This window comes from Motacilla alba, chromosome 3 (assembly GCF_015832195.1).
Source record: "Motacilla alba alba isolate MOTALB_02 chromosome 3, Motacilla_alba_V1.0_pri, whole genome shotgun sequence".
Classification (NCBI taxonomy): Eukaryota; Metazoa; Chordata; class Aves; order Passeriformes; family Motacillidae; genus Motacilla; species Motacilla alba.
In genome coordinates this window covers 69,360,027-69,386,770 of record NC_052018.1, presented here as the reverse complement: position 1 = coordinate 69,386,770, position 26,744 = coordinate 69,360,027, and the positions used below count along the sequence as shown (strand labels likewise).

The 26,744-nt window shown below is 41.6% G+C and overlaps 1 protein-coding gene across 1 annotated transcript; it reads left to right on the top strand.

Annotated features, from left to right (window-relative positions):
• The first annotated feature begins 897 nt into the window (after nucleotides 1-897).
• On the top strand, nucleotides 898-26,323 carry GPR137B (G protein-coupled receptor 137B). The gene is made up of 7 exons (XM_038131417.1): nucleotides 898-1,409; nucleotides 10,059-10,108; nucleotides 14,980-15,202; nucleotides 19,018-19,167; nucleotides 21,115-21,243; nucleotides 24,043-24,167; nucleotides 25,719-26,323. Exons 1-7 carry the CDS (start codon nucleotides 1,041-1,043, stop codon nucleotides 25,828-25,830), a joined length of 1,158 nt encoding a protein of 385 aa, XP_037987345.1. The 5' UTR covers nucleotides 898-1,040; the 3' UTR covers nucleotides 25,831-26,323.
• The last annotated feature ends 421 nt before the right edge of the window (nucleotides 26,324-26,744 follow it).

Below are 26,744 nucleotides of genomic sequence, written 5' to 3'. Positions count from 1 at the left end.
GCTCCAGCCATAACCAAAGTAGCTTTTAAAATCTTGTCATTGTACGGTACATGGCGCTATACACGACCTAGAGATATATGAAACATTTTGACCACACTACAAATGTCTAAACCACTCAGTTTCAGTTCTCAGTTCTCACCCCCGTGAGTCAGACCCATCAGCCTGCCATAGCACCTATTAATTTATAGATTTCATCCCAAGGGCATATCTGCACACTTGTGAGAAGGTGTGTCCAGTCAGCTGTTTCCAGAGTGATGGCACAAAAGCAACCAAGAAGAAAAGAACCTGTAGCTGCATGTATGCTTTGGTGAATTTAGACCATTAGGAGGTTTTGTTTTGTTCCTATATGTGCTATGTTTGGAAGTCCTGATATACCTTTTCTCCTATTCTAATCAAGCGTCTTAAAGAAAAAGAAGAAACTGAATGTATTAGATTTGCTGTGCCAATTGTGTAACTCTTTACAAACACAAAGCTTTCTGCAATGCCAAGCTGAGCTGTTGCAGCTTAATACAGCAGTTTGAGTTTCAGGAGTACTTGAAGGTGTTTAAAATAATTTCTAACAAAATGCAGCTAAATGAAGTACTTGTTAAACAGAAAACAAGAAAAAAAAAATCCTACAAGGATATTATGTGTCTGCCACTGGGAAAGTGTCAGGTACTTGCTTCTTGTAAAAAAAATAAAACATTATTTAACCAATTTAAAATCCAGATAATTTTCCTTAGGGAAAAAAAATATAGCAGTAAACCATTCAGGGCTGGTGGATTTCTTTGTTTCTTAAGGATGGTAAAGATTTGTGCAGAGGCATCAGCAAAGAGCAGCTTTCTGAGCTGTTCCCTGCCAATTGCTGACAAAGGCAGTCCTAATGAATCATTCTGAATTGTGATCATGTGCTACCAGCCCACAGTGAGCTGCCAAAGAGGAAGTGCAGCTTGTTTTCTTTCATTTTCTTGATTCCTATGCTGTAGGAAGATGAAAGGAGAAGGAGGAGGAGGCAACAGCGGCAGCCAAACTTAAATAATTCTGACGATTCCCGATATCAAATGGAGGCCCCTGAGTGGGACCCACTGAAAAATGACACCCTTCCGCCGACCCTGACGCCAGCTGTCCCTCCGTATGTGAAGCTGGGCCTGACCATTGTATATACTGTTTTTTATTCACTGCTTTTTGTGTTCATCTACGTCCAGCTCTGGCTGGTCCTTCACTACAGGCACAAGAGGTTCAGTTACCAAACTGTCTTTCTGTTTCTGTGCCTGTTTTGGGCCTCTCTTAGGACAGTGCTCTTTTCATTTTACTTCAAAGACTTTGTCACAGCAAATTCTCTCAGCCCCTTCATCTTCTGGCTTCTTTATTGCTTCCCAGTCTGCCTCCAGTTTTTCACCCTGACCCTGATGAATCTTTACTTCACACAGGTAAGCAACAGATATTTAGTTGATTAAATCTAGCTAAATGGTAAAGCCTTATTATGTGAGCATCGTGAGAAAAATGTAATTTACAAATGTATCTTGGTAATGCAAAAAGCAAATTTCAGTTGTTTATTTGGGTACTTTAACTTCTGGTCTATATGCAAGTGATCAGTGTTACAATGAAACCAGAGCCTGAAGTGATCACTGTGAGAATATAAATTAACATGTGTACTGTCTCTAAAAATAATTCAGAGATTGGAGAAAAAATGTATAGGAGAGCTTGGAATTTGGACACTCAAAATGTCATTTTATTATTATGCCCTATTATTGTTATTAGACTTTAAAAACCTCCTGGCTAACCAGACTTGCTCTCTGTGTGCAGTCAGAATTGTAATGTCTGATTTTGCCAGCAACAAACCTCCAGTCCCAGTTTTTTCATAAGTTGGCTGATGTTTCTCAGTGAGGTTTCTATTATGTGTATAACAATTGAAACTGTTGATGGAGTCCTACTGTGGGCCCAAATTCCTGTAAGGATCTGTACTACAAACAGCTTTGATTCTGTTCAATAAGTGCTAAGTGTTGTGCACAGATATACCCTCTATTTCAAGGAGTCTCTGATGTAAAGGTAAATTCACTGTATACTGGAGTAAAGGAAATAGTATCTCCATTTCAGGAAGAGGTCATTAGAGTGTATCTGTGCCATGGACATCTAAGAAGTCAGATGAGTTAAGCTGCACAGGGCTCCAGGTTGCTGCAGCTAGAATTACTTGGAAATATTCATGGTGAGCATAGTGATCTTGCACTTGGCTGAAGGATGGGATATTGGCATGCTGAGACAAAGAAAGACTGCTTGCCTAAGATCTCTCAGGAAACTTGCAGGAGGGCAGAGACTGGATTCTTTACCTCCTCAATCCCACTGCAGTGCCTGGAGCAGGATACCAAACCTGCACTCACTCACGTGGCCCTGATCAAAGTCCACTTTCCCAGTGCAGGAGCAGTTGGTCAGGAGAGCATCAGCCAGCCCTGGAGCACACCAGACCAGTGCTCAGGATGCTTTGGGTGTTGCTGTGTGCCCCACTTGGAACCAGCTTGGGGCCTGGGGCTGGTGCTTCTGTAGTCCCCATGGTGTTTAACAGTGCTCTGTAGTGATGACAGGCCTTATCAATTCTGAACAGCCTGACTGGAGACATCAGGCTGCATGCAAGGGCTACTATTCTGGAGCTGGAAAAGCAGCAATGGTAAGCATGACAGCTGTAAGAAGATCACTTGAGTTGTAGAGGGTATTAAATACTTAGATCCGCATACCCAGTTTTGTGCATAGGTTTGCTTTCATGGATTCAGTGTCTGAAATGCCTGCTACTCACCCTGCTCCACTCGCTGGTACTTGAGATATATTAAGGGATTACAGGAACCTTTCATGTGCATACTACTCAAATCCAGCTCAGGCATGTGGTTACCTATGCTTTATCCCATAGCTATTGTGAGAGTCATTTGATAACTGGGCAGCTTCTCAGGGTCAAATGTCCATCACCACACAGCCCACCCCATCACAGTGCTGGGGCTAAGTCACAGCCTGGGGTCAGACTCTTCCCTCAGACACGCATGTGGGGCTGCTGTGGAAGCCTGGAGGCAGAATGCAGCATCCTGGCTCTTGGCCAAGAGAAGCCTGGACTGGAGTGAGCACAGGGGGGGAACAGCAGTCTGTGCAGTAGTGTCAGCACTCAAGAGGCTTAGTGCTGCAGGTAATATTCCTTTTGTCTGAGGAAGATCTGAAAAGACAGCACACAGAATGCACACATATGTCCTTTTCACTTATTTTTAGCGTTGTCTGATAGCATGCAGGAAGTACAAGTCAGTGGTTGGAAACAAAAAAAAAGCTAAGGCTGTGGGTTCTGCCTTTGAGACAGAATTCCTGCTTTGTCATCCTGAGTTCCCCTGATCTTCCTCTGAGCCCCTCTGAGAAAGAGTGGAATAGTTACCTGTCTTGAAGAGCTGCTGTGAGGCTTTTGAAACAATATTTGCAAGGGACTTTCAGAGTTTGTGATGTGCGTCATAATCTTTAAATACCTTGGGCCACTGTAGACAGACTTAAGAATAGTATTGTTGCTTGCTCTAGAGCTAGTTGCAGTCAGTGAAATTTAATCTCAAATATCTCCCCAGCTGAAACAAAGGTTTAAGAAACACAAGCACAGCCATTCTACGAATGCATGACAGAATAAGTGCATATATTTTTAATTCACTGTTATTAATTCTTTACTTCTAACCATTAAAAGGTGGTTTGGCTTGAAATTCAGCATCTTGTATATAATGTACATCTAGCTTTCCACCGTAGACAAGCAAGAACTAGTGTGAAAGGGGTGGAGAGAGAAAATTTTGTTTTCAGTAATGGCTTAAAACTTCACAGACCTGTTTAGAAACAGCTTTTATCCTTTAATTCTCTAGAAGACAGGCAAGAAGGGTCTGCAGCTGTGTCTCATTGCATGAAACCCCTGCTATTTTACTGGTGCTTAGCTAGAGGGAAAGAAGTGATCTGTGTATAGTATAGGTACAGAGCACTGGAGAAGATCCCATGGGTCTCTGGAATTCGTAGGTTTTTATTATCTGCTGTACAGCACCCACCATTCCTAAATGTGGCACTGCTAGGAAAACTTATAAATGTACATGTGAGAGGAAAAAAAAGTGGTTAAAAATACTGCAAATCCTCCTGGCCAAACAAAAAACTCATTTGGCAAGTGCCTGAGGGCGTTTTTTGAATAACAAGCACCTTTGAACTTGATGGAAAGTTAGCCACAACTATTCTCTTTTTAATAGGTATCCCAAAGCCATAGGGAATTTCAGATATGTTTTATGTGTAGAGGGACAAATGAGCCCTGATGACATCAGCACAGCAGAGTTTTGTCCCCAGACTTGACCATCAGCAGCTGCAGCAGGAGAACCTCTAGTGTGTTGGAGCAGGTTGCCAAAGCAGGGTAACTATGAACAAAAGAGAAGTTAGAATCAAAATAGTTTTGACTCAAAATGGGATCTTTGGGTTAAGAGCCAAGTTCAGAGTCCTTTGATACAGTTGTAATGCCCTGCTTAGGGCATGTAGAAATGGTGCTACAGATAAGGCTTATAGAATATTGCTTACTCTCAGAGATCCCATACTGGAGAAAATGAATATGATTTTTCATGGAATGAGTAAATGTATTAGAATTTATTAATCCTGTGTCTGTAATAATTTCCTTCTAAAGAAAAATAATAATGTAATCTACCCTCTCAGGAAGGGAGGGCCTCTGCCTACTTGGAACATTAAAATAAATCTCAAATGAAGATGAGATCCAGTAGCACTTTTGTGAAACAGTAGCACAACACCAGCAAGTAACAGCACTGTACCAAGACAGAGTAGCCCCCTGATCCTGATCCACCAGACTGGGAGCCAAAGTGCATTTCCACCTCCAGTGACCAAAAATCCCATCGAGATATTTGCCTCACACATGCAGCTACCAATGTTTTATTTTCTGTTAAATAACAAATTTTCCATTTTAAAGGTAAAGAAGTGGAGGATCCCACAGTGAGGCATCCCAGGCTAATGAAAAATATGAGGATTTCAGGACTTGGATACTCTTTCATTTATGTCCTCAAATCTTCCCTGTCCCTGACATGGGGACACTGAGATGAGTCCTCAGGCTTTACAGTTAGTGCTGTGAGTAAAAGAGTAAAGAGGCTCTGGGAAAAAAAAGTAAGTTGCTTTTTCTGGTGCATGTGAGGGGTGGGCAGAGAAGGACTGGCTTCACTTTGTCCTGTTTGCTCAGGCTTTGCATTTCCCTGGGGAACAGAAAACAAATGAAGCAGGAGAGAGGCTAGGATGGAGGGTTACAGGCTCAAAGATCAAGGTCAGGGCCAAAGACCCTGAACTATAAATTTCCCTGAAAATCCCAGGCCTCCCTTGTGGCCAGGCACAGAAAACAGTTGGGTGAGCTCTAGGTTTTGTCATCAGGTTGAGAACTTCTCCAGAATCAAGGGAAAGTAGTGCTGAGCTAAAGAGCTGTGAGACAGTATGGGTGGAGAAGGCTGATAGGCAGATTTTACCTCTCCTTCCTCCTCCCTAACCATCTTCCCTTTTCTTTGGCATTTGGATTGAGAAACTTACCCTGCCTCCCAGGCAGTGCTGATAAAATCAGGGACTTTCAAATGAAGAGAAGTTGTACAGAGTAAGACAGTTCTGAGGGGAGCTGGCCATGCCTGGCAGGATGAGGTAAAAACAGCACAAGGCTTTCAGAAAGTTTTCATGTATTTCAGTGGAACCAGAGTAAATGGTAGCTCTGGGAGGAGAATTAAGAAAATTTCTCATTCTCTAATTATTGAGGATAGCATTTCAAAAGTTCTCACCAGTGAGATAACAGAGAAGGCTTTTTACTTTGGAGAATTTTTTTAGCAGAAATTAATAAATCATATATTATAAAGCTTATTATTAATTTAAAACAAGCTTTAGATGAATATAGAACTACACAGGAGTCTAACTACATATGGTAAAGCATCAGCAAATATGTTTGCTGTAAAATGTTGCCCTTACTATTGTATCTACAGAAGACAAATTGCAACTGCAGATTGGCTGGCTGTCAGCATCTGACATGAAGGATGAGGTCATTTGACTTAGAATATAATTTGATAGGAAAGCTGCTCTTGAAAGTTTACTGTGGCTGTCAGCCCCCACGATCATCCCTGTCCTTTTAGGACTATTTTTACCAATTTGTGGAAGACTGACTATGGTAGTGAGTCACATTGCCCATGTCTGTAGGCCTTACAAGCTGTGTAGAATTTAGAGAGTAAAGGGAAAACTTGCCTATTTTGGGAAATCTGATCCAAATAAAAGAATGAACATGGAAGAAAGAGAGAAAGAGGAAGGTGGGCCTGGGACTGAAAGATACACAGCCAAAGAAAGGTACATGTGCTGATGATGAGATTGTGGCATTATTTTCAGGTTTCAAAGGGAAGTTTGCATGGAGTGTGACAGAGGAAGAGAGGGACTATGATGAAAGGAACTGGGAAGGAAAAATGCATGCAATGTTCCTACAGGGTTTTTGAAGTGAGAAGTGATAAATAAAGCTGAACTTCATTCCTGTGCAGAGGGCCAGCTTGAGACAAATGCAAGCATTTACCACATATCTGGGGCTTTTTGGTAAGCTGAGCTGTAGCTCCTGCAAAAGTCAATTGATCAGCTAGCACAGGAGGTACAGCAGAGGTTTGTGCCAATCATCACATCAGTTCAGCTAAATCAGAGCATGGACACAAAAATTGCTCCAGGGAGATTTTATTTTTCTTTTGCCTTGGGAATACCTGTCTTGGCTTTGACAGCTGTTTCACTGATACTTACAGAGCCAAAGTGGCTCCTGATTAGCTGGAATCCCCATCAGCTACAACAGCCTGGCCCTGTCTGCCCGCTCTGCTGCCCAGCAACTCTCCAGAGCTGTCTGCAGCCAAGCTGCTGATGGATCCCATGCCATCCCCACTCCTGGGGCCTGGTAAAATGTCTCTGAGGTCAGCTGTTTACATCAGTTCCTGCAATGGGAATTTTCTCTAGCTGTATGAAGAGATTTTTGGAGTCCTTTTGAACTGCTGCAATTTTATATGCCAGACATATACCTCAGGGGAGTGGAGGAGGGGATGTGAGAATCTCATTTGAGGTTTCCAACCCTTTGGCAGAAACAGAGTCAAAACAGGATATTTCTCCTACAAAGAACAAGCAGAAGGGGAAATACTTTTAAGACTAAAAAGTAACCCTTTAGACATAAGAAAATTAGCAAGGACTTTCACTGCGTTTTCCATGTTCATCTTGGGCCTCTCTGAAAGATCTTTTTAGAACAGCCTGCTCTCTGTTTGCTGTTTAGTCTATTCTTAGGAATAGTCTGGTTTGCTCTGGTTTGCTGGAAGACTTACTGAGATGACTCAGATATTGACTGGAAGTTTTCTCAACACTGCTGCGAGGAGGGGCCATTGAGCAACCAGTCTCTTGAGCTAAATGCTAAAAGCAAAAAGCTGCACCCACGCATGTAAGGTATATTGAGATCAGCTCCTGACATCCTTACTCCCACTGAACAACCCTTTATTCTGTGACAATCTCATTGCTTACAGCAAGGCTACTCATGAACTAAAGCCCCATCAATTTTTAAGCAAAGGGGGCAGAATCTGGCTGCCTGTGCTCCTGCCTAGCAGTGAATTGGTAAGAATTCTCCGTGCCTCAAAGTGTAGCTTTCATTCTATAAAGCGTCCTTTTGGTTTGGTTTTTGTTTTGGGTTTGTTCTCTATTTTTTGGTACAGTACTTATTTTCTTTCTCAATGGTCATTTTGCTCTGAAAATTTCAGAACATGTATCACCTGGGACAGGTTCACCAAATGTAGAACCACAGTAACAGCTGTTTTGGTGATCTTGAATCTTGAGATCCCGTTGGATCTGCAGCAGAAGCATCACATTTGGTTTTACCAAAGCTATCCATGGAGATTTTGCTGGGCAGTGGTCATGGATTGGTTTATGTGACAGTACTTTGTGTCTTAAGAGGGATGAGTAGATAATTTTTGGAGATGGTATTTAAGAACTTGATATTTGCTAGGCTTTGTGAAACCAGACCAACTCATTGCCCACTGGAAATTGCTTGTCTTGTGAAGTTCTTTGCAGAGGCTCTGAACTCTTCTGTTCAGTGTGACTCCTGAAAGGTGTCAGAATTAATGGTACAATATGTATAAGTGATACAAGAGGTGAGGATTGTGGAATGACCTTAGACACGAGGATTTCTTGTTTAGTTTCATTGAGGTCAGAAATCTGCTTCCTCCCTCCCTTTCAGAATAAGCAGGGTAGGCAATAATCTTGTACAAAATGTATCTGAGAAGTATTTTGAACCTCATCCCTTCTCTGAAAGTGACAGCTACTCTTTATGCACAGCAGAAGTGCAGAACATTTGCAAGCCCCTTGTACCTTTCCTTTCAAAAGCAAGTAAATAAAACAACCTTAAACTTTTTCCTGAACTCCTGTGAGATTTCATAATACAGGAATTGGGAGAATGAATCACAAAACTCTTCAATAAGGGATACTATCAGAGATGTTATCTATTTGAAAACAGTATCAATGGTTGCAGAATATTTTTACAGACTTTTTTCCCCAAGTTTTCAATATAATTCTCAGTTTGCTGAAAAACTCAGTGTTCTCTGCTGCTTCAGCTAGTGCTAAGCAAGCTGATGCATCACAAAAATAATTTCCATGTCAAGGCAGCTGTTTATGGTGAATAGGAGTTAAATGACAAGTTGTTCCAGGAGATCTGGAACAAGTTGAGCCTGATTTTCTCCAGATCTATGTCTTATGATTGGCTCTCAGTTGTTCCCATAACTGGAGAATTTTTTACAATATTTTGCTATGCAGACTCTCTCCTATTGGGTGATGTGTAGAATCATTATGTAGGCTTCTCCTCACAGAGGACATATATTAGATACATTTATAGAGTTCCTTTTTTCCTTTAAGTCATTGATTTTTAGAGGGATGATAAAGGACCATGTCTTTGATACTTCAAGCATTTTCCCATCAGTTTTCTGAAGTATTTTAAGATTAGTAGAGGCCAGATAAAGAGACTGACAGGCAGACACATGTCTACAGTCACATTTTGATCATTTAAGTCCCATTTCCTTGGGAAAGCATAATAATCATAGCAAATATTATGCAAACATAACTAAAGGGCATGCAAAACCAAGGTAAATGGATAAGATAGCATAACTTGAGGAGAAAATGATTGGGAAACAACCCAGAATAAGTCATACATCATGAGGTTTTTATAATACTTGTAACCAGTGTGCTTTGTTGTTGGTTTAAATGAACATTTGTAAACTAAGTTTTTGTTTTGGAACATTTATAAACTAAATTTTTGTTTGGAAACCATGTTAGCTTATAAAAAAACAGTGATACTTTCAAGTGATTTTTTTAATAAATAAGATACAAAACATGGTAATATATTTTTGTATAATTTCTGATGATGGTTAAACAACTGATGGCACCTAGCTACATTACAGAAAACTTGTCAGTATTTTATCTTTTCTGGTACAACAAGCTAACTGCTGGACCTGAGCAATCCCTCTGTAAAAGCACGTATTGTTGGACAGCGAAGAGACAGTCAGCAGAAGCCAAATAACACCTCAGAGTAAAATAATGAGTTTGGCTCTCAATGACATCTTTTTGGCAATGCAACATGAATGTGAAAGTATATATCTAATTTCAGGCCAGAGTACTATAATAGGCTCCTCATGGGAACATTTGGCCTGGTGTGAGCTGGTCTGTGTGAGAGACATGTACTATCAGGCCATGTAAGAGCCTGCAATAACTTCCCTCTATGGTTATGCTGTCATTGATCCTTTTGTTAATACTGGTATAAAGGACCTGATTCCTAAACCAGGGTAAGTGAAAATAATAGTGTGGACAGTTTGTATACAAGTGCATCTGATCACCTGCTGAGTGGTTCTAGTACTTTGCTCAGAGCTTGCCTGCCATGGGTAAGCAATCCATGCAAATCCGTTATGTAACGAAGCCTGTCATGACATATCTTGTGGCCGGCGTGACCTAATTGCTGTGACTCACATTGTCTTTCTTTGCTGACATGCATGCTATGTTTGATGCAATATTTTTTTGTTTTGCAGGTGATTTTCAAAGCTAAGTCAAAATATTCCCCAGAGCTACTGAAATACAGGTAAGAACTTTGCAAACATTGAATGTGGGAGGGAAGAGCAGCCGTGCTGTTTGAGAAACATATTTTCTAATTTGTGACACTCATATTTCAGCTATTCATATTTGTATGCCAATGTTTGATGATGATGGTTCTGAAGCCACCTTCTTCCTATGACCTTTAGGTGACTGTGTCCTTTCTCAACACAGGGCTAATTTTTAGACAGTCACATATTTCAAAAGCAAATATTTCTAATGCAAGCAGAAAATACCCACCCTGTGGATTTGTTTATTGGTTCTTAACATTTGTATTACTAGGTAAATTCATATCCAGTGCTGAAGAAGCAGAGTGATGTTTTGGTTTTTTTTACAGGAATGAGTGGGAGTGGGTATGTTTTAACCTGTGAGGTCAATGTAATAGAAGTCTTGAAAATTTTGGGAAGATGATGGACAAATTGTAAAGAGAAAGAGCTAGGGAGAATGGATTCAATTTCATGATGTGTTTGGGAGCTTATAGATGACCTCCCCTGACTCCATAGAGTTGAGGTTATGGTAGATTTACATTTAGGTGGAGAGATTTATTTGGCACTTGTTCTGGAGGAGAAGCTATCAGAATGTATTTGAAAGAACCCCAAAGGGCAGTAATGTCCAGAAAGCTCAGGAAGAGCTCAATAAATAAATGTTTGTTGTGCCAATGAGTCTTAAAAGCCTCAGGTGGGCAATGCTGTTTAGAAGGAGGAGAGAGAGACAGGTTGTCTCCCTTCTAAAGAAAGAATTTACAATATTAATTCAGGATAGGAAAACAGAATAATTTAAACTGCAATCTGACTTCTTACTTGCTGACTATTAGGAGAACATAGTACTGTATCAACAGGGCAAATATTATCACTATCCTTGTCTAGAAATTTGTTATCCTACTGGTTTTTCATACAGCTTGTGAGACAATCATCTGTACCAAGTGCTTTGGGAATCATCTTTAGTATAAGGACAGTACAGTAAGAGCAGGCTTGAGGTGGGCTGGGTAGGGCATGGGAAATGCAGAGTGTGATGGCTGACTCACAAATGTGGACCCCAGGCTGAACTGCAGCTTTGAACCCCCCTTTTGCACTCTGGTTCCTGTAAGAAGAAAATCCAGGAGTAGGGGCTGGGCTGGCAGACAAGCAGAGCATACCCCAGGCAGGTCCCCCAGAGCAAATCTGGCTGCCCCTGATGGGGCACACAGGCAAGAGAGACAAAGAGGATCGCTGTGCACAGAGCCAGCTCAGGGTGGTACAGGGCTGTCTGTGGACAGGTTCCTGCATGGCTTTAGAGGTGAGAGCTAGAGGCTTTGAACCTCATCTGTTACTGATGCTTGTGGCAAGGCTTTATTCCTGAACACTGCTTTAAAATGTCTTTCTTGAAGCACAGGGAGCTCGTGATACTTAGTCAATGCCTATGAAGGGACTGCATTAGCAACCTGCATGTAGCTTTTGGAGCATTTTGTTCCTAAATACAAATGAACTGTGGCTAGAATTACTCATGCACAGACTACCCTACTCACGAGAGCTCCATGTCCACCCTGACTCTTCCCCACTGGATTTCTAATACAAATCACTCTTGGATCTGGCCTAGTTTTTTCTTCCTAGCTCAGCTCTGTTGGTAAGGGATTTCAGTTGTATTTTGTTTTAACATCTCAATCGCAGCATGAGTGTGGTTAGTTTGTCTAAAAGAGCTATGTTAATAAAGCTGACCTCATTTCCTATCTTACACAGGGCAATTGAAATTATGTAATGTGTGCGCAACCGCAGAGGAATTAATTGTAGCAAGCTAGTGAAAGAGCACAGACTTACATAGTAGCTTGTGTTGGAAAGGCCCTTTAAAGATCATCTAGTCCAACGCATGTCCCACGGGCAGGGACATCTTTCATTAGATCAGGTGCTCAGATCCTGAGGGAGAGATAAATAATGGAAAGATGCAAGGCCTACAGACTGATCTGGAATCTGCACTTACTGAATCTGGTTTTTCTTCATTACTGAATGTCCACTTTTTCATTTTTCCCTCCATTTTCTTTAATAAGTGTGAGACTTATTGCCTGGTATTGTCATTTTTGCAACAGATGATGGCAACATAAATGGGGCAACTGAGAGGTAGGACTTCTGTCCGTGTACTGACACAGGTCTCAGGAATGGGAATCATTTCAGATGAAAAAAAAAAAATATTAAATCCTATAAATCCTATCGGGGATCCAAAATCTTACTTTATTCAAACTTCATTCAGAACAAACTTTATTCAGAACAGCCTTTACAATATTAGTAAAAGAGCTCAAGCTGAAGCCTGTGCCAAATTTCATATTTAAACAGTCCTTCTGCCTGTCTCCCTGGACTTGGGGATTTCTTACTGTCACCAGGTTTTTGGATGAGGCTTACTGTGCTGTGTGTGCATGTCTTGTTACACAGAAGCCTCAAACACTGCATACAAAGTACAGTAATTTCAAACAGATTTTCCTATTAAACGAGGCAAAACTCACTGCATTTATCTGAGGTTTTGTTTTCAGCTCAAAGAAAAACTTACGAGTGTATTCAGCCTGACACAGAAGGAACAGAACAGCCTGGCATGTGTCTTCCCCAGCCAAACCAGATCACACAAGGTTCCTTTAAACACTAGTCCCAAAGTGGGGATTAGGCACAATGGGCCTTTGAACTTTCACTTGCACTTTCACTGGTGCAATCTGGAAACACCTCTCCTGCCCTGCTTTTCTGTTTTCTATAAAACTCCATATGCTTCTTCATGCCTTGTAGGTGCTGTTGTCGTTGAATTGTAAAGATACTTTCTGCCTTTATCTTCTGAGACCCTAAAACCCTTCCCCTAGAGAGACAGTCTGCATCTCTATCAGTGCTTTTCCATAAATTCAGCAACAATGCTGCTATTGCATTGCAAATCAGGCAGCCGTTTCCCCAGCCACATCATGTTAATAAGGGGGCTGGAAGATCCTCGTGTGAAGAGCTGCACAACTGACTGGCCACGACAGCTCACCCTGGCACATATGGGAGTGTGTGGGCACGAGAGTGTGAAAGCACCGGGATTTTTTTTGTTGTTGTTTTTTGGTTTTTGGGGTTTTTTTTGCTGAAGTCTGCAGAGAAGGAGCCTAGCCTGGAAGCCTCTCAGCCTTGCTGGTTGCAAGCCAGCTTGATGCATGCCAGCATGCAGGCTGTGCTGCAGCAGAAGGTCCTTCTGGCTAAGGTGAGCAAGAGGAGGGCATGTACTTACTGTCCCACAAACAAGGCAGATGTAAGAGTGTGCCCTACCTCACAAGCCCCCACAAGGGGACTAGAGATGGGACTTTGGGAGGGGAAGGAAAGGAAGACATGTGACCACTATTTAAAGACTTCTGAGGTACTAATAAAAGCTGTAAATATACCACCATTACAGAGGAAACCGTGTGAGAGAGGAGCTTCAGGAGTGCAGTGCTTCCTGCATTAGACTATGAGGTTTAAAGGAACTACCTCCAGCTGCTTATCCTAAAAACAGAGCCCTGCCCTGGGAAGTTAAGAATGAGCACAATCTTCCTGCTGAGAGGGAATTTCCGTGCCTGGCAAGGAAAAAACAGCATCCTTGCTAACTGCCAGATACATCTGGAAAGAAAGGCATTGATTCACAAGCTTTTAGGCTTTCAGTTCTCCCTGTAACACAGTTAAAATATCTCAAAGGTGTATCTTCTCCTTTCCTGCCCTCTGAAAAGAAGCCAGCTATGCTTCAGCTTTGTAGCTGCATTGATGCTAACCCAAAAGAATATGAATGTGTGAAAGGTAAAGATCCCCACTGGGTAAAGTATTGTTAAACAATTGGAACCGGATTCCTCAGGGACAGTCTGTATGTTTGTTGTCAGCCAAATTCAAAGTTCCCAACAGGCATGAAAAGCTGGGGCCAAAACCTCTTGTTCAGTGACTGCAGATTATGTATTTTATCAGTAATTTCCTTGGTCAGCAATGGTAATGAACTAAGCAAATACTTTAAATGGAAGTATGCTCTTTTTTTTTTTTTTTTATGGAAAGCCCCACAGGTTTGTGTAGGCATGAGGAGGAATTACACGCAGTAATAAATAAAAAATTACATACCGTGTAATACCTTGATTACACGGTATGCTTATACTGTAAGTATCAGTGCTGGGTGGGTTGAAAAAGAATCAGATGAATAAAAACAGTCCAACTCCTGGGCTTCTGTCTGTCACATTTTGGTTACAGGTCTGCTTCTGTGGTGGTGTAAATACACATTTTTCCTGGCCTAGATGGCAAGATGCCAACACAGAAGCAATATGCATAGGTAAATTTCTTGATGTTTCTTTCAAGAGGTTGACCATGACCAGATTGGTTAGGAAAAGAGACAGAGATGGAAGCTAGGAAACCAGTAACTTGGAGATTTTTCCTGCTGTTAGACACTTCCCTAATTTGGTATCTGATGACAAACATTAACAGTCAGTGATGCTTTAAGAGGCAGTGGTGGTATAGTAAAACCAGGGTCAAAAACAGTACATTCCAGGCAGAGGTTTCTTCTGGGAGCGATTAGGCAGAGGGTTTGTGCTGTGTATGAAGTGCATGGTCTAAGAAGGTTCATGTATTTTTAAAGCAGTTTTTGAGAACTGTCCTGTTCAGTTTCTGCTGCAGTCTTCCATGTTTTGCTGCTTGATATAAGTTGCTTTACTCACAGCTTGTTGTGTAACTGTAAAAACAGGTTTGAAATGGGCTAGGCTAATCTCTCCAGCAATCTGGAGCACTTTGATTTTGGCTCAGGCAGGTGGTTACTCTGTCAGCTGTGGCAGCCCAACACAGGCAGATTTCATTTCCCAGAGTGCAACTTCCAGATCATGATTGACACTTGCTGAACAATGTTGCTAAAACTGTTTTCTTCTCACTCTCCCAGGTTGCCCCTCTACCTGGCTTCTCTTTTCATAAGTCTCCTCTTCCTCTTGGTGAATTTAACATGTGCAGTATTGGTGAGGACACAGAATTCAGAGAGAAAAATCATTGTCTCTGTCCGGGTGGCAATTAATGACACATTGTTTGTGCTGTGCGCTGTTTCACTCTCCATCTGCCTGTATAAGATCTCCAAGATGTCTTTAGCCAACATTTACTTGGAGTCCAAGGTAAGGTACATTTTCAGTTCTTTTCAAGTACCTTCTGAGATACAAGGGCAGTGCAAGGCAAAGTCACAAAGCCTCAGAGCTGGAGGCCTTAAACTTCACAGCCTGTGCTTGGCTGGCCATCGTGTTCAGTACATGAATTAAACATTAAATGGTAGCAAGGGAGCTTTTGGTTAAAACCAGTGATCCCAAATATGTGGTTTTGAGGCAGATTTTGCATAACTTTTTGGCTGGAGTTTCTCACAGCTCTTTTCAAGCGGACACTGCTTTCTCTGGGTCCCTTGTCTGAAGACCACTTCATTTCAGTACTGCAACATAGAAGTGGCCTGTATTTCAAAATCCTTCAGCTTGTCAAATCATTGACTAAGTTAACTGTTTAAGGTAGCAGCATGCTGAAGATAAGCCAGATGGAGAAATATGAATCTCTCTTTATATACTTGCATATTCTTATATGTATTCCTATAGATAATGAGAATGTGTTTTAAAAGACTTAACACATTATAACTTAGTCAGCTGAGGAAAAGAGTTAAAAGGTGTCTCCTCTTGCTCTAAAGGATGTTCTTTAAAGAAATATTGTTAGGTTTATATCTTTGAACACATTCAGTGGTCAAGGAGCTGGGTGGCATCACATAAGCATGCAGTGTTTATTATAAAATCAGTGAAGATGTTTTGTATCTATAAATAATGAAATGGCTTTCAAAAGTCCTTGCACTTGCAGAAGACAGTTAAATCTGGAATTATCAGTGTAACCAATAACATATTGCTGTTACCACCACAACAAATCCTTTAAAAATTTAAGGTTCACCTGCTATTTAGAAAACCTTATCAGAGAATTCCTCTCTACATTTACCTAATCAGATGAAATAGTACATTTCCTGTTTAATCAAATCCGGCCATGCTGCACAACAACTAAAAGTTCAGGGCTGAATAGAAGATTTAAAAACACTGCTTAGTTTTGTTTCTTTCAAGCCTGTCATTTGCTGACCAAAGGGCACTGGCAATGGATTATTTCTATTAGTAAGAAAAGTTTTTCTTGTGCTGCAAATCACAGGGGCATAAATATCTGTAAAAAATGCAGTGTTAACATGAAGGAGGTTTTGGTTCTGTTTTAGTTTGGTTTTGGTTTTGTTCTGTTTTCTCCTTCTGCAGGAAACCAAACCTTTACTCCAAACTATTTCACAAAACCCAAAGGATCTCTAACATTACTGCAGATAGGAAAGGACAGAGCACTCAGCTGATGAAAGTTTGAATGTGGAAGTGGAAGTTAAAGAGTGATTTGCTCCTCCTTTCTGCTGACCTGAAATGGGAGTTCCTCTGAGGACTTCCAGCAGGGTTTGACTGCACATACTTTAGGGATACAGATGACTGAAACTAGCTGTGAATAAAACATCCTGGTTTTATCTGCTACTGTTATGCCAAAAAGCTATCTAGAGAAGAAAAATCCATTCTCTGCAGTGATATGACAGACATACTGTTGGAGATAATGCATACTCTGTGGTGCATGTAGGTAGGCATCAGTACTGGCAGCCTTTTATTTGCATTTCCCACTTGCTGGCACATATCTTCCAACCACATGTGAAAACACATTCATCTCCATGACCTGGCATGGGGAACCATCATGGTGCTCTGTGCCAGGGCTGTGCCAGCACCAAGGAGGTGCACAGCCCTGCCCTTAGGTGCTGACTTGGGCTGGTTCTCTGGTGGGACACACTACCAGCTTGGGGCTCCCCTTCCTTTCTGCAGGGGCCTGTGACAGAAAAATGATTCCTCTGGATTTACTTTCACTGCTTCCTTCTCCCTTCACTGACTCACTAAGTGTATTTGAAGCATTTGAAGTGTATGGAAGCAAAAGCAGGACACTTTATCTGCTTTTTTTATTTGGTGGGATGGAAGTTTGTTAAATCTCTACACATTTAACTATTAACTGTTAAAGAATGACAGCTGAATGTAGGGAAATCTATACAGGGCAATACCAACCCTGTTCTGCTCTTTGCTTCTGCTATCTGCAATCTGTAAATGCCACCAAGCTGGGATATGGTATGTGCCAGTCAGCAGCTTCTCTCTGCTCTCTCTCCCTCAGTTTCCATGACAGCACCACTGACTTGTTAGTATCGAAGGAGAACAGAGAAGTGCCTAGCAAACATTTCCTCTTTAAAGCATTTCCTGCTCGCTGGTATTGCCACAGCTTTCACCACTGCCTGCTATGGATCTGGCTTCAGTTCCTGAGTAGCTGCAGTCTCTTGGCTCTCTCCTGACATGGCTGCAGGTTATGGCCTGGTGAATGGTGGCGTTTCCAGGCTGTTATAAGCTGGAATTCAGAGATAATGACTGCACTGGGTATTTTCAGAGCCTGGCTGTTCACTGAACCAATGTCATTTTGCTGGGAAGACAGGCAAGCTTTTTTTCCACAGACTTTTGTAAATACTCCCTGAGCTTCTCTTAACTTATGCTCACTTGGGAGGGCAGACTGAGGAGCTGGGTCAATAAAGCTGCAGGGCTAATAGCCAACAGTGTGGGTGAGCAGCACTGGAGCCCTGGTAGTCTCCTGAAGTCCAGGAATTCAGGACATGGTGGCTTGACAACTTCCTCTGATACTTCTTTAGCCCTTCTGCTGTGTCTGCTCTGCCAGCCACAGTGCTTTGAACCTCTGACCCTCAGCTGCAAACCTGGAAGCAGGGTGTGAGCAGAGGGAATAAGACGCAGACTTTCCAGTCTCCTACACTGGTTTAAAAGGTCCTGTGGCAGGGAAAAACAGCTTCTCTCCTGGCCTGTCTCTCTCACATAGATGAAAGGAACCCATCCTCCTGGTGTGGGTCTCTGCCAGGAGAGGGAGAGGGCAGGGCTAGAGGAGAAAATGACTGCAAGGCAGCTTACCTCTAAATGCACACAGCACATTAACCCCATCTTTCCTCCTTTAGCTGTGCAAAGCACTATTCCAGAGCCAACTACAAAGAATTTACTTAGAGTTTCTTTTAAAGCCAGTCCCAGTTTTGTACAGCTGCCTGCCTCTCTGATCAGACTCACACAGATCCCTGCAGCCATGGCTCCTGGATTCCTTCCTTCCATGCTTCCTTTGTGCTACAACTCCTGTGCTGATGTCTCAGGCCCTGACAGTGACCCTGTCCACTTGACAGGGACTTACTCCTCTCACTGGATCAAGGTCTTTCTCCTGCTTTGTCCAGTTTTCTCTCTAGGGCTTAGGAACTGCTCCAGTTTCACACTTGCAGTCTCATTCCTCTCCTTGTGCTCAAGCTGCCACTCTGCCCTGCCATGGTCACTCTGCTCATGGGCTGTGCTTCCACTTTGTCTCCTCTGTGTTGACATTAGCTGAGGCAGGATGTTCTGTTCCTGTCTGTGCTGTGTTTAAGTGCTGACTGTTATGACCTGCTCTGTACTTGTGAAATTGGTGCAAAGCAAGCAGTTGTAAAAAGATGCAAGGTTGCATCATGCTAGCCAGCATCTGATACAGGATGCTCTGTAGCTAGTGCAGAGCTGAAGGCTGAATTCTGTCACTCCACCTCTTGCCAAGTGTGGGTCTTCCATGTTTTCACTGCTCTGAAAATAGCACTTGTTCAATAAAATGTAAAAATTAGTCACAGCCCATCTTGGTAAGGGCTGGAACTGCTACCATTGCCTCGAAACCGCTGTGCTGATAAAATACAGGAATATACATAAAATAGGATATACTAGCCAAAGAAGGAAAGACAAAAAGTCAATCGCATGGGACAGACTAGCATGACAACTCTCAAAGTCCATGCAAAGCAAAATTGTTCTCAACTTCCCTTATGAATAATAACCTGCGCTTAAATCTCTTCCAGGGCTCATCTGTCTGTCAGGTGACAAGCATAGGAGTGACTGTTATACTACTTTATACCTCACGAGCCTGCTACAACTTGTTCATCTTATCGTTCTCCCAAACCAAGAAAGTCAACTCTTTTGATTACGATTGGTACAACGTGTCAGATCAGGCAAGTATGAAAATATTTGCTAATGAGAAAACCTAATTCTCTAGCTGATGATTGACTCCCTAAATGCTATCACAAGAGGAATAAATATATTCAAACCCTATTTTATTTCTTTTATTCAAGGCACCAAGATTGTTTTGCTCCAGGAATACAAACATCTGATCATTTTGGCATAAGGATAAAAACTCCAGTTCTGTGCTAAAAGAAAAAAGTAACCACAAGACAAATAATTTTAAAAAATCAAGCTTTTATTTACCTTGATTTTGTTGTCAAAAGAAAGAGCACCTGTTCTTAAAACGTGTATTTTGGCCACTGTAAAGACTGTATTGTACGTAGAGAAGCAGAAAAACAGTAGTTGATTCCGCTGAAATGCTCAGTTCTAAGACATCATAACATCTCCCACTGCCATCCAGGGCTGTGGGGTTATTTACTTTAATTCTGGAATTAGCATAATAATTTCTGTTGTTTGAGGATAAGGCTATGACTCTTCCCAACCTTTAATTGCAAGTGACAATTTACAGTAAATGTAACAGTAATAAAAACTCTAAAGGAAGTAGCAGGGGATTATTTGATGAATTCTAATAAATTTCAGCATCTAGCTCCTTTCTTTGCTTTGAAGAGTGTATTTAGGTCCCAGTATTTTTCCAGCTCTGGGCCAGGGTTTGGATCATGAGTATCTTTTGTTTGGCCTCAAAATCCCATGTCTTCCCTGCAATCAGCAAGCACCTGCAGATCCAAAGCAGTGTTCCCAGCCATGCAGGGACCTTGTATTGCCCAGGTGGCCAAGCAAACCTGCAGCCATTAACAAATTTCTGTTGAGCAGTAGGTAAAACTCTAATTAAGAAGTAGGTGAAGAGTAGGATAGGATTGCCCTGAGGACATTGTTATGTGTAAGTTGAGTAGGGTCTGTCAAGGGACTTTTAATCAACCCTGCTGCAGTGCAGAGAAGAGGACTGCAGGTGTTGCCAGTGAAATTAGAGCACAGAGGTTTAGGCAGAAGGGCATTAGGCTCTGACTTTCCCCTCAAATCAAACAAACAATTTCCCTCTTGTTAAGCCCTGAGGAGTTGCTGCTGCTCCTGCTGACCCCTTGCAAGGGGCAACTTTTTCTCTGACTCCTACAGTCTGGAGTAATAGGGGCTGGTATGGCCAGAGTTGCTTGGTCCTGTTTGCCCTCTGGAGGCAGAGGTTGTTCACTGGGCACTCACTGGAATGCTTTTCAGCCCTTGAGTTACTACTACATTTTTTGAACATCTATTCTGGCTTGTGATATTAGGGTTGCGTGAATTTTGGGGTAAGTTATTTGAACTATATGTAAAGGGCCTGGAATGAATGAGTGGGTACTCAATTTAGTACCAGACTCAAAAGGCACTTTTAAAATTAGCCCAATAAATGTACAGTATTGCCTCAGGTCACCGGTCAGAAACAGCCTTTTCTCTTCTGTACAAAACACATGAAAGGACAAGATTTGCCCTCTGTAGCTATGGGCGGTGGTGGAGATGTAGAGAGAAGATCACAGCTAGTGCTGCAGTGCCAGCAGGGTAATTCAGCCTTAGAATGTGCAACAATTTGAACAGACCCAAACCTTTCATTTTTAAAAGCAATGCCCTTGACCATTGATTGTTCCTTTACAATTATTTCCAGCAGGAAAGGGATTGGAAAACTAGTTTCTCATTACCTGAATTTGATCACTTCATCAAGTGATTGCTTGCCAGGCTTTTAAGCTGGGAAGACCCCTGCATTAAACTAATATTTCTGATGGAAAGATAGCAGGACGAGGAAAGGGAAATAGTGTACCCAAGATAGCATATTGATTTTTTTTTTGTATGCCTTTAATCATTAGCCAGGTTGATCTGGCTCTACAGAATGGAATTTCTGGCATTGCCCCGTGCACCTTCAAATGAGCTGCCATCTTTATTTTTAAACACTTTACTCTTTTACTTTTCAACAGGCAGATCTGAAATGTCAGCTGGGAGATGCAGGTTACATAGTGTTTGGAGTGATCCTTTTCATCTGGGAGCTCCTGCCTACTTCCTTGGTTGTGTATTTCTTCCGTGTCCGAAACCCCGCAAAAGATCTAGTAAGTGGAATTTGTAAGTGTATTTGCTGGTGTAATGTCCAGGCAGGTCTGAGGGGCTCAGCTGCTGGGGCATCTTTTGCTTCTTTACATTCTGACTTCTCTTTTTCAATGTGTCCTCGGCAGAAAAAGAGCAACCAAAACTTCCCACTTCTTTATGCTAACTCCTCTTAAAGAAACTCATCAGGTTATTCAGAAAGAAAGGCCCGGTGCTTCTCAGGCAGTTTATCTAAAAAATCAGGAACTTTCTTAAGGGTGAGGACAATTTCCCTTTGAGATAATACAGCACTTTATTGGAATCGGTGGAAAAGGAGTTTGTTATCCAAACCTGGCATCTTTCATCACATAGTAGTGTGCTACCAGGGTTGTGAAATAATAGATTGAATTTTTTCCAAGTCAAAGACCAGTGGCCATAATAAGCACTTGCTGACTTGTTGGCTATTTCAGAAGACCAGAGATTAAGGTGTGAGTTGTAAGGATAATTCCCAGTAAATGTCCTTAATATCTAGGTAGTTAATAGATGGACAAGCATCTTTTTTGCAGCTGTAGGCAATGTCTCCAGGTTAGCTGGTTGACAGGCACTCAAGAAATACCAGCCCTCACTAGGATTACTGAGGTAATGTCTCTGTTTTTGTAGGCCAAATGAAACCAAAGCTAATATTACTCAAAAGGGATGTGAATGGTAAATACACAAGTAAGAGAAACAAATAACAAAATAACTTTTTTAGACAAGGTGATGGGTTTTATCCTCATATGCACATTTCAGAGACAACGATAAAGCCAAGATGAACAAAGAAGTAATACCTGACGTTGCACTAAGAAACCCCATGGATCCCAGTGTCCATGACCAAAACCATCTCAGCTTCATCCCTGCTTAGGAGTTTAACAGGACAACTGCAAAATGAAGAAATGTTTTTAAGTATAGGCCAGAGGTCCTGCTCTTCTAAAAAGTGACCACAGAGCAATCTCATTTCATTTAAGTGGGCTTAGTAAGGCTAGACCTGGTGGCCAAGTTTGGATAGCGTGGGGGAGATTCACAGAGAATGAAAATAATGGAAGTGATTTAATCACTCCTTTCAAAAACCTGATCCCATGAGGGCTTGGAATCCTAATCAAACAAGAGCTCAAATGGAGTCAAAAAGGCAGTATTTTCCCACAAGAGCATAGCAAGTAACATATATAATATATTTTTGCAGTGTAATTTGCAGAAAGCCTTAAATCTCCATAAAGATGCAATTCAGAAGAGGAAATCAGTGATCTTACTTCTTTTATGGATACCTATTTTAGGGTAAACATTATCTGTCACATGGGTTAGGTCATATATAATTCTTTTTTCTCACATAGGACAAAAATTTAGAGGAAGACCAGAAATAAGTAGAACTGAACAAAAAATGAAGAGACTGTAGCTAGAGAAAACTGAACTTCAGTGTGAGGTTGCCACAAGAGGGAGACGAAGGGCCGCAGGATTTTAGGCTAATGCATTCAGTAGGCTGCTACTTGGCCAGAAAGCATGGGGTTAGAATTAAAGCTAACTCTCCTTTAGTTAAAAAAACCATAACAAATCTGATTAGATAAATATCAGAAATATTCTTTACTTTTAATGAACAATCATGAGAAATAGTTCTTTGGTTTCATGGTTCATTTGGGACTTCAGAAACAAAAAGTTTGAGTAGAGGCATCCTGCATTCAGCATTACTCAAATATGACATAATTCAGTGAATATGAAATAATTCAGTGAATATGAAATAATTCACTGAAATAGTCAGCACTTATAGCCTGGAATGAGCTGTCTGTTGGCACTGGTACTGACACAGGGTTACAGCAGCATGTGGCCCTTTGCCTTGCCATACCTTTAACCAGACAAATGTTGAAAATGGGGGCATGACAGAGATGCACTTAATCCTCATTTCATCTTTGTCAAATTTATTTAATACATAAAATAAGGGGGGAGATCAAACCGCTCTCCTTTTTAAGAGAGATGTCATCCTGGCTTATCCGCAAGCACAGCGAACCCCTCTTCCCTGGGGATGGGAGCAGTGGATCAGTGGTTGAGGCTCAGCGGGTTCTTGGATGTCTCTTTCCACTGTTTCTGAAATCAAACTGATTTCTTGCATCATGCATGTTTTCTGTTTTGATTCACAGAGAAATAAAATGCTTTGTAAATGAAAGAGTTACATGTACACTCCTTTCCCTGTTTTGTCAAAGGACCTGACCTCAGGATTTGACCCTTACAGCACATTTGACCCTCACTATAGATTAGATACTGAAATTGCTTGGTGAAGGCCTAAGGGACTTTTCACATGGGGGTTCACTAAGCAGGATGCCAAGTTTCAACAGGATCAGTTCCTGTGGTAAGGGAGGTAAGGCACCAGGAGGGAGTGTTAGCAATGTGGGAGGTAAAAGTCAAATCTCTTTAGATGTTTCACACCTTTCCTTCAGCTCTTCAGCTGCTTCCTACTGCTGACTTCAAGTCAGCTGCCTAAAAGCATGAAGTGTCCCGGAAGGACAGGAATTCAGCAGAAAGGTTGAATGCAGACTGGTGGCTTCAGAAGAAGGTCAAGTGTTAGCTAAGAAATAAGGATAAATAAAAGCTGTTGAGATCAATATCTCTATGCTGGTAGAGATGAACAGTAAATGCAAAATTATTTCTGTTGTCTTCAGCAAATACAAAATTGCGTGTTTTATTTTGGAAACCCTGAGGTAAGTTGGCAGCAACTTCTTCTGGCAGTCAGGCACCAGGCAATTGATTAACAACTATTTGATACATGTTGCAAATACTGACTGAGGTTTCCCTTCCCTCAGGCCAATGCAGGGATGGTCCCAAGCCACGGCTTCAGTCCCAGGTCTTACTTCTTTGACAATCCCCGCAGATACGACAGTGACGATGATCTGGCCTGGAATATTGCACCCCAGGGGGCACAGGGCAGGTGAGATACGAGAGTGAACCGCTTGCTGCCCAAAACAGAAACTGGAGGAGGAGCAACTCTGACACACCACAGAAGAGAGATGTGAATTGTCTAGCTGCAATTGCTGCATAAATCCCAGCAGGGTGAGGGGAAGCCAAAGGGTAGGCTGAAGTGGAAAGGCAGCACTGAGTGTCTGTGGGGATCCAAAGGCCCCCGTAGACACTATAAAGACACCAGAATGAAAGTCGTTACATAATTTAAGAATTGTACCAATGTACTGCTCATTGAAAAACTCAGGTCAGAACTTTGTTTCATCCTCTATTTCTTCCAAGAGTGGCTTCAGAAATTCCATTTAGTCATTCAAGTGTGAGAGCAAGACTGCCTAGAAAAACAGCTGTCTCCCTGCTCAGGCAGAGCAAGGAGAAGCTGGACAGCACAGGCAGCAGCTTATGATGGTTGTAGTGAGAGGCCTTTCAACTTGGGTTGTCCTGTGACATGGCTAAATATCTTGAGGGTGACCTAAAATGAAGAGAGCATCAGTTTTCCCACATGTTGAAAACTTAGAAAAATCCACCAAACTGCTGAAATCCCACATAACCCAGAACTGGCACAAAAATTCTCTCTTCTCTGCACAGGTGTGAGGTTTAGGAAAGGATTCCAGTCCAGGAAGGAGCTGTACGCATGCAAAATGGTAGCACCCAATTCAGAGAAGGAAAGGCACTGACAGGACTCTATCCTGCCCTGAAAGGAGTCTCAGTTATGTTTTCCCTTTGCTGTTGCTGTAGCTACACTGTGATATGAATAGATTAATGTAACCACTCAAAATGCTGGCTAAGCTGCCAATTGCAGTTAAGATCTAGTTCTTGTCACTCATTCAGGTAGTTACTCTCATTCAGTGTAGTTACTGTCTGAGCCCAGACCATGGCTCAGTAAAGTTGCACACTATTTACAGTTATCAGTCATCCTATTCCTGCATTAATTAGTTTTTCACATAGTACAAATCCCATGGAAGATGCTAGAGGTGGTTTTGAGCCAGCCTGGTATCCCATCCTAGAGCCAGAGGCACCCTGTCTTCCACACTGAGCCATCAGGGAACCAGCCACACTGGTAACACATGCACAGCTCCCAGTGGAAGCCAAACCAACCATATGCACTGTGTCGTGCTGCTCATGGGAGAAAAGACAGCATGGCAGAGCTGCAAACCATGTCCTGAGCTCTGGGACACAGACACGGGAGGTTTAGATCTCTGACAGGCCCTTGCAGTGCCAGGACTCGGCAGGGATGAGCACCACCATTTCTGGGATTTCCCAACACCTTCTGGAACGGCAAATCAGAAAGGGGCGTTCTTTAGTGAACTGAGAGAATCAGGAAATAGATAATGAACACTTGGGCCAAAATAATTGACAGATGAGGAAAAAAAATAGCTGCCTGTACCCCTGGTTGGGGGTTTATTTTATTTTTGCACTTCAGCATGAAAGCTATCTCTACATAATTGCATTTTCCCCCTGTTCTCTAACAAGGTGCTTAAAGAACCAATCTGCTAGTCACTAATTCTTCTATTTTCTTTTTAAGTTTCTCTCCAGACTACTATGACTGGAGCCATCAGAACAACAGCTTCATGGCTTACATAGGATCCCTCCAACAAGATCCAGCACTGGACACAGACCGGCCGAGCCCTATCTAACTTCACTCAACTGCAGCATGCCAGGACATTCCAATATTAAAACCAATGTTCCAAAAACAAAGCTTAGCAACTGTTTCTTCACCTTTTGGTTTTTAGAAATTTTCCTATGCACATATAAATGAAGAACCTTGCCATGAGCTTTTATAGTTCAAGGAGAAGTATAAGCTAATGATTTAAACTTTGAAGACTGTTCCAATTAATACCTTGTTCTAAGCCATGGTATTTTGGCTTTGAATAGAGTTGTTAGAAGGTATAATTTAATCATTTTTATGCTCATTTTAAAAGAGCAAATTTCATGAAGTGAGATGGCATAATTATTTTCTAAGTATTTTTATTTTTACACTGTGTATAGTTAGAAATACATTATTATGATCAATATACTGTAAACACATGAATAGATTTTTCAAATGCATGACAGTTGCAATTTTTATGTGCACATAAAAGCCTGTAAGAAAAAAATATCAATCCAATTAAATACTGTCTTTTCAAATTATTGCTATGTTCTCAGAGCACAATTTACTCTTTGGATGTCACTGTTTACTCAGTGTGGTGTGATAGTTGGCTAGAAGTTATCTGTAGCCTGTATTCTTCTAAGAAAGTAAGACAATTGTATCTTCTCAGCAGCTTTAGGGACAGTCTCATAAGAGTGGAGATAGGCATCTGCTCCAACTGGAGCACTGTGAACTGCAAAACAAGCTGAAAATTTGTATGCTTGAAAAAGTAAAGGTATGCAATCATGCCCATCAATCAGATCTATATGTATTACATGGAAGAGTGTAAGTCAAATACCTCACCAGGGAGAGGGATACACAGAACAATATAAATAAACAGACTTATTTATTAAGAACCTGGGAACTGCAGTGTAGGAATAGAACAAGAGCCAGGAGTACATGAAGCAGTAGAACCTCAAAAGT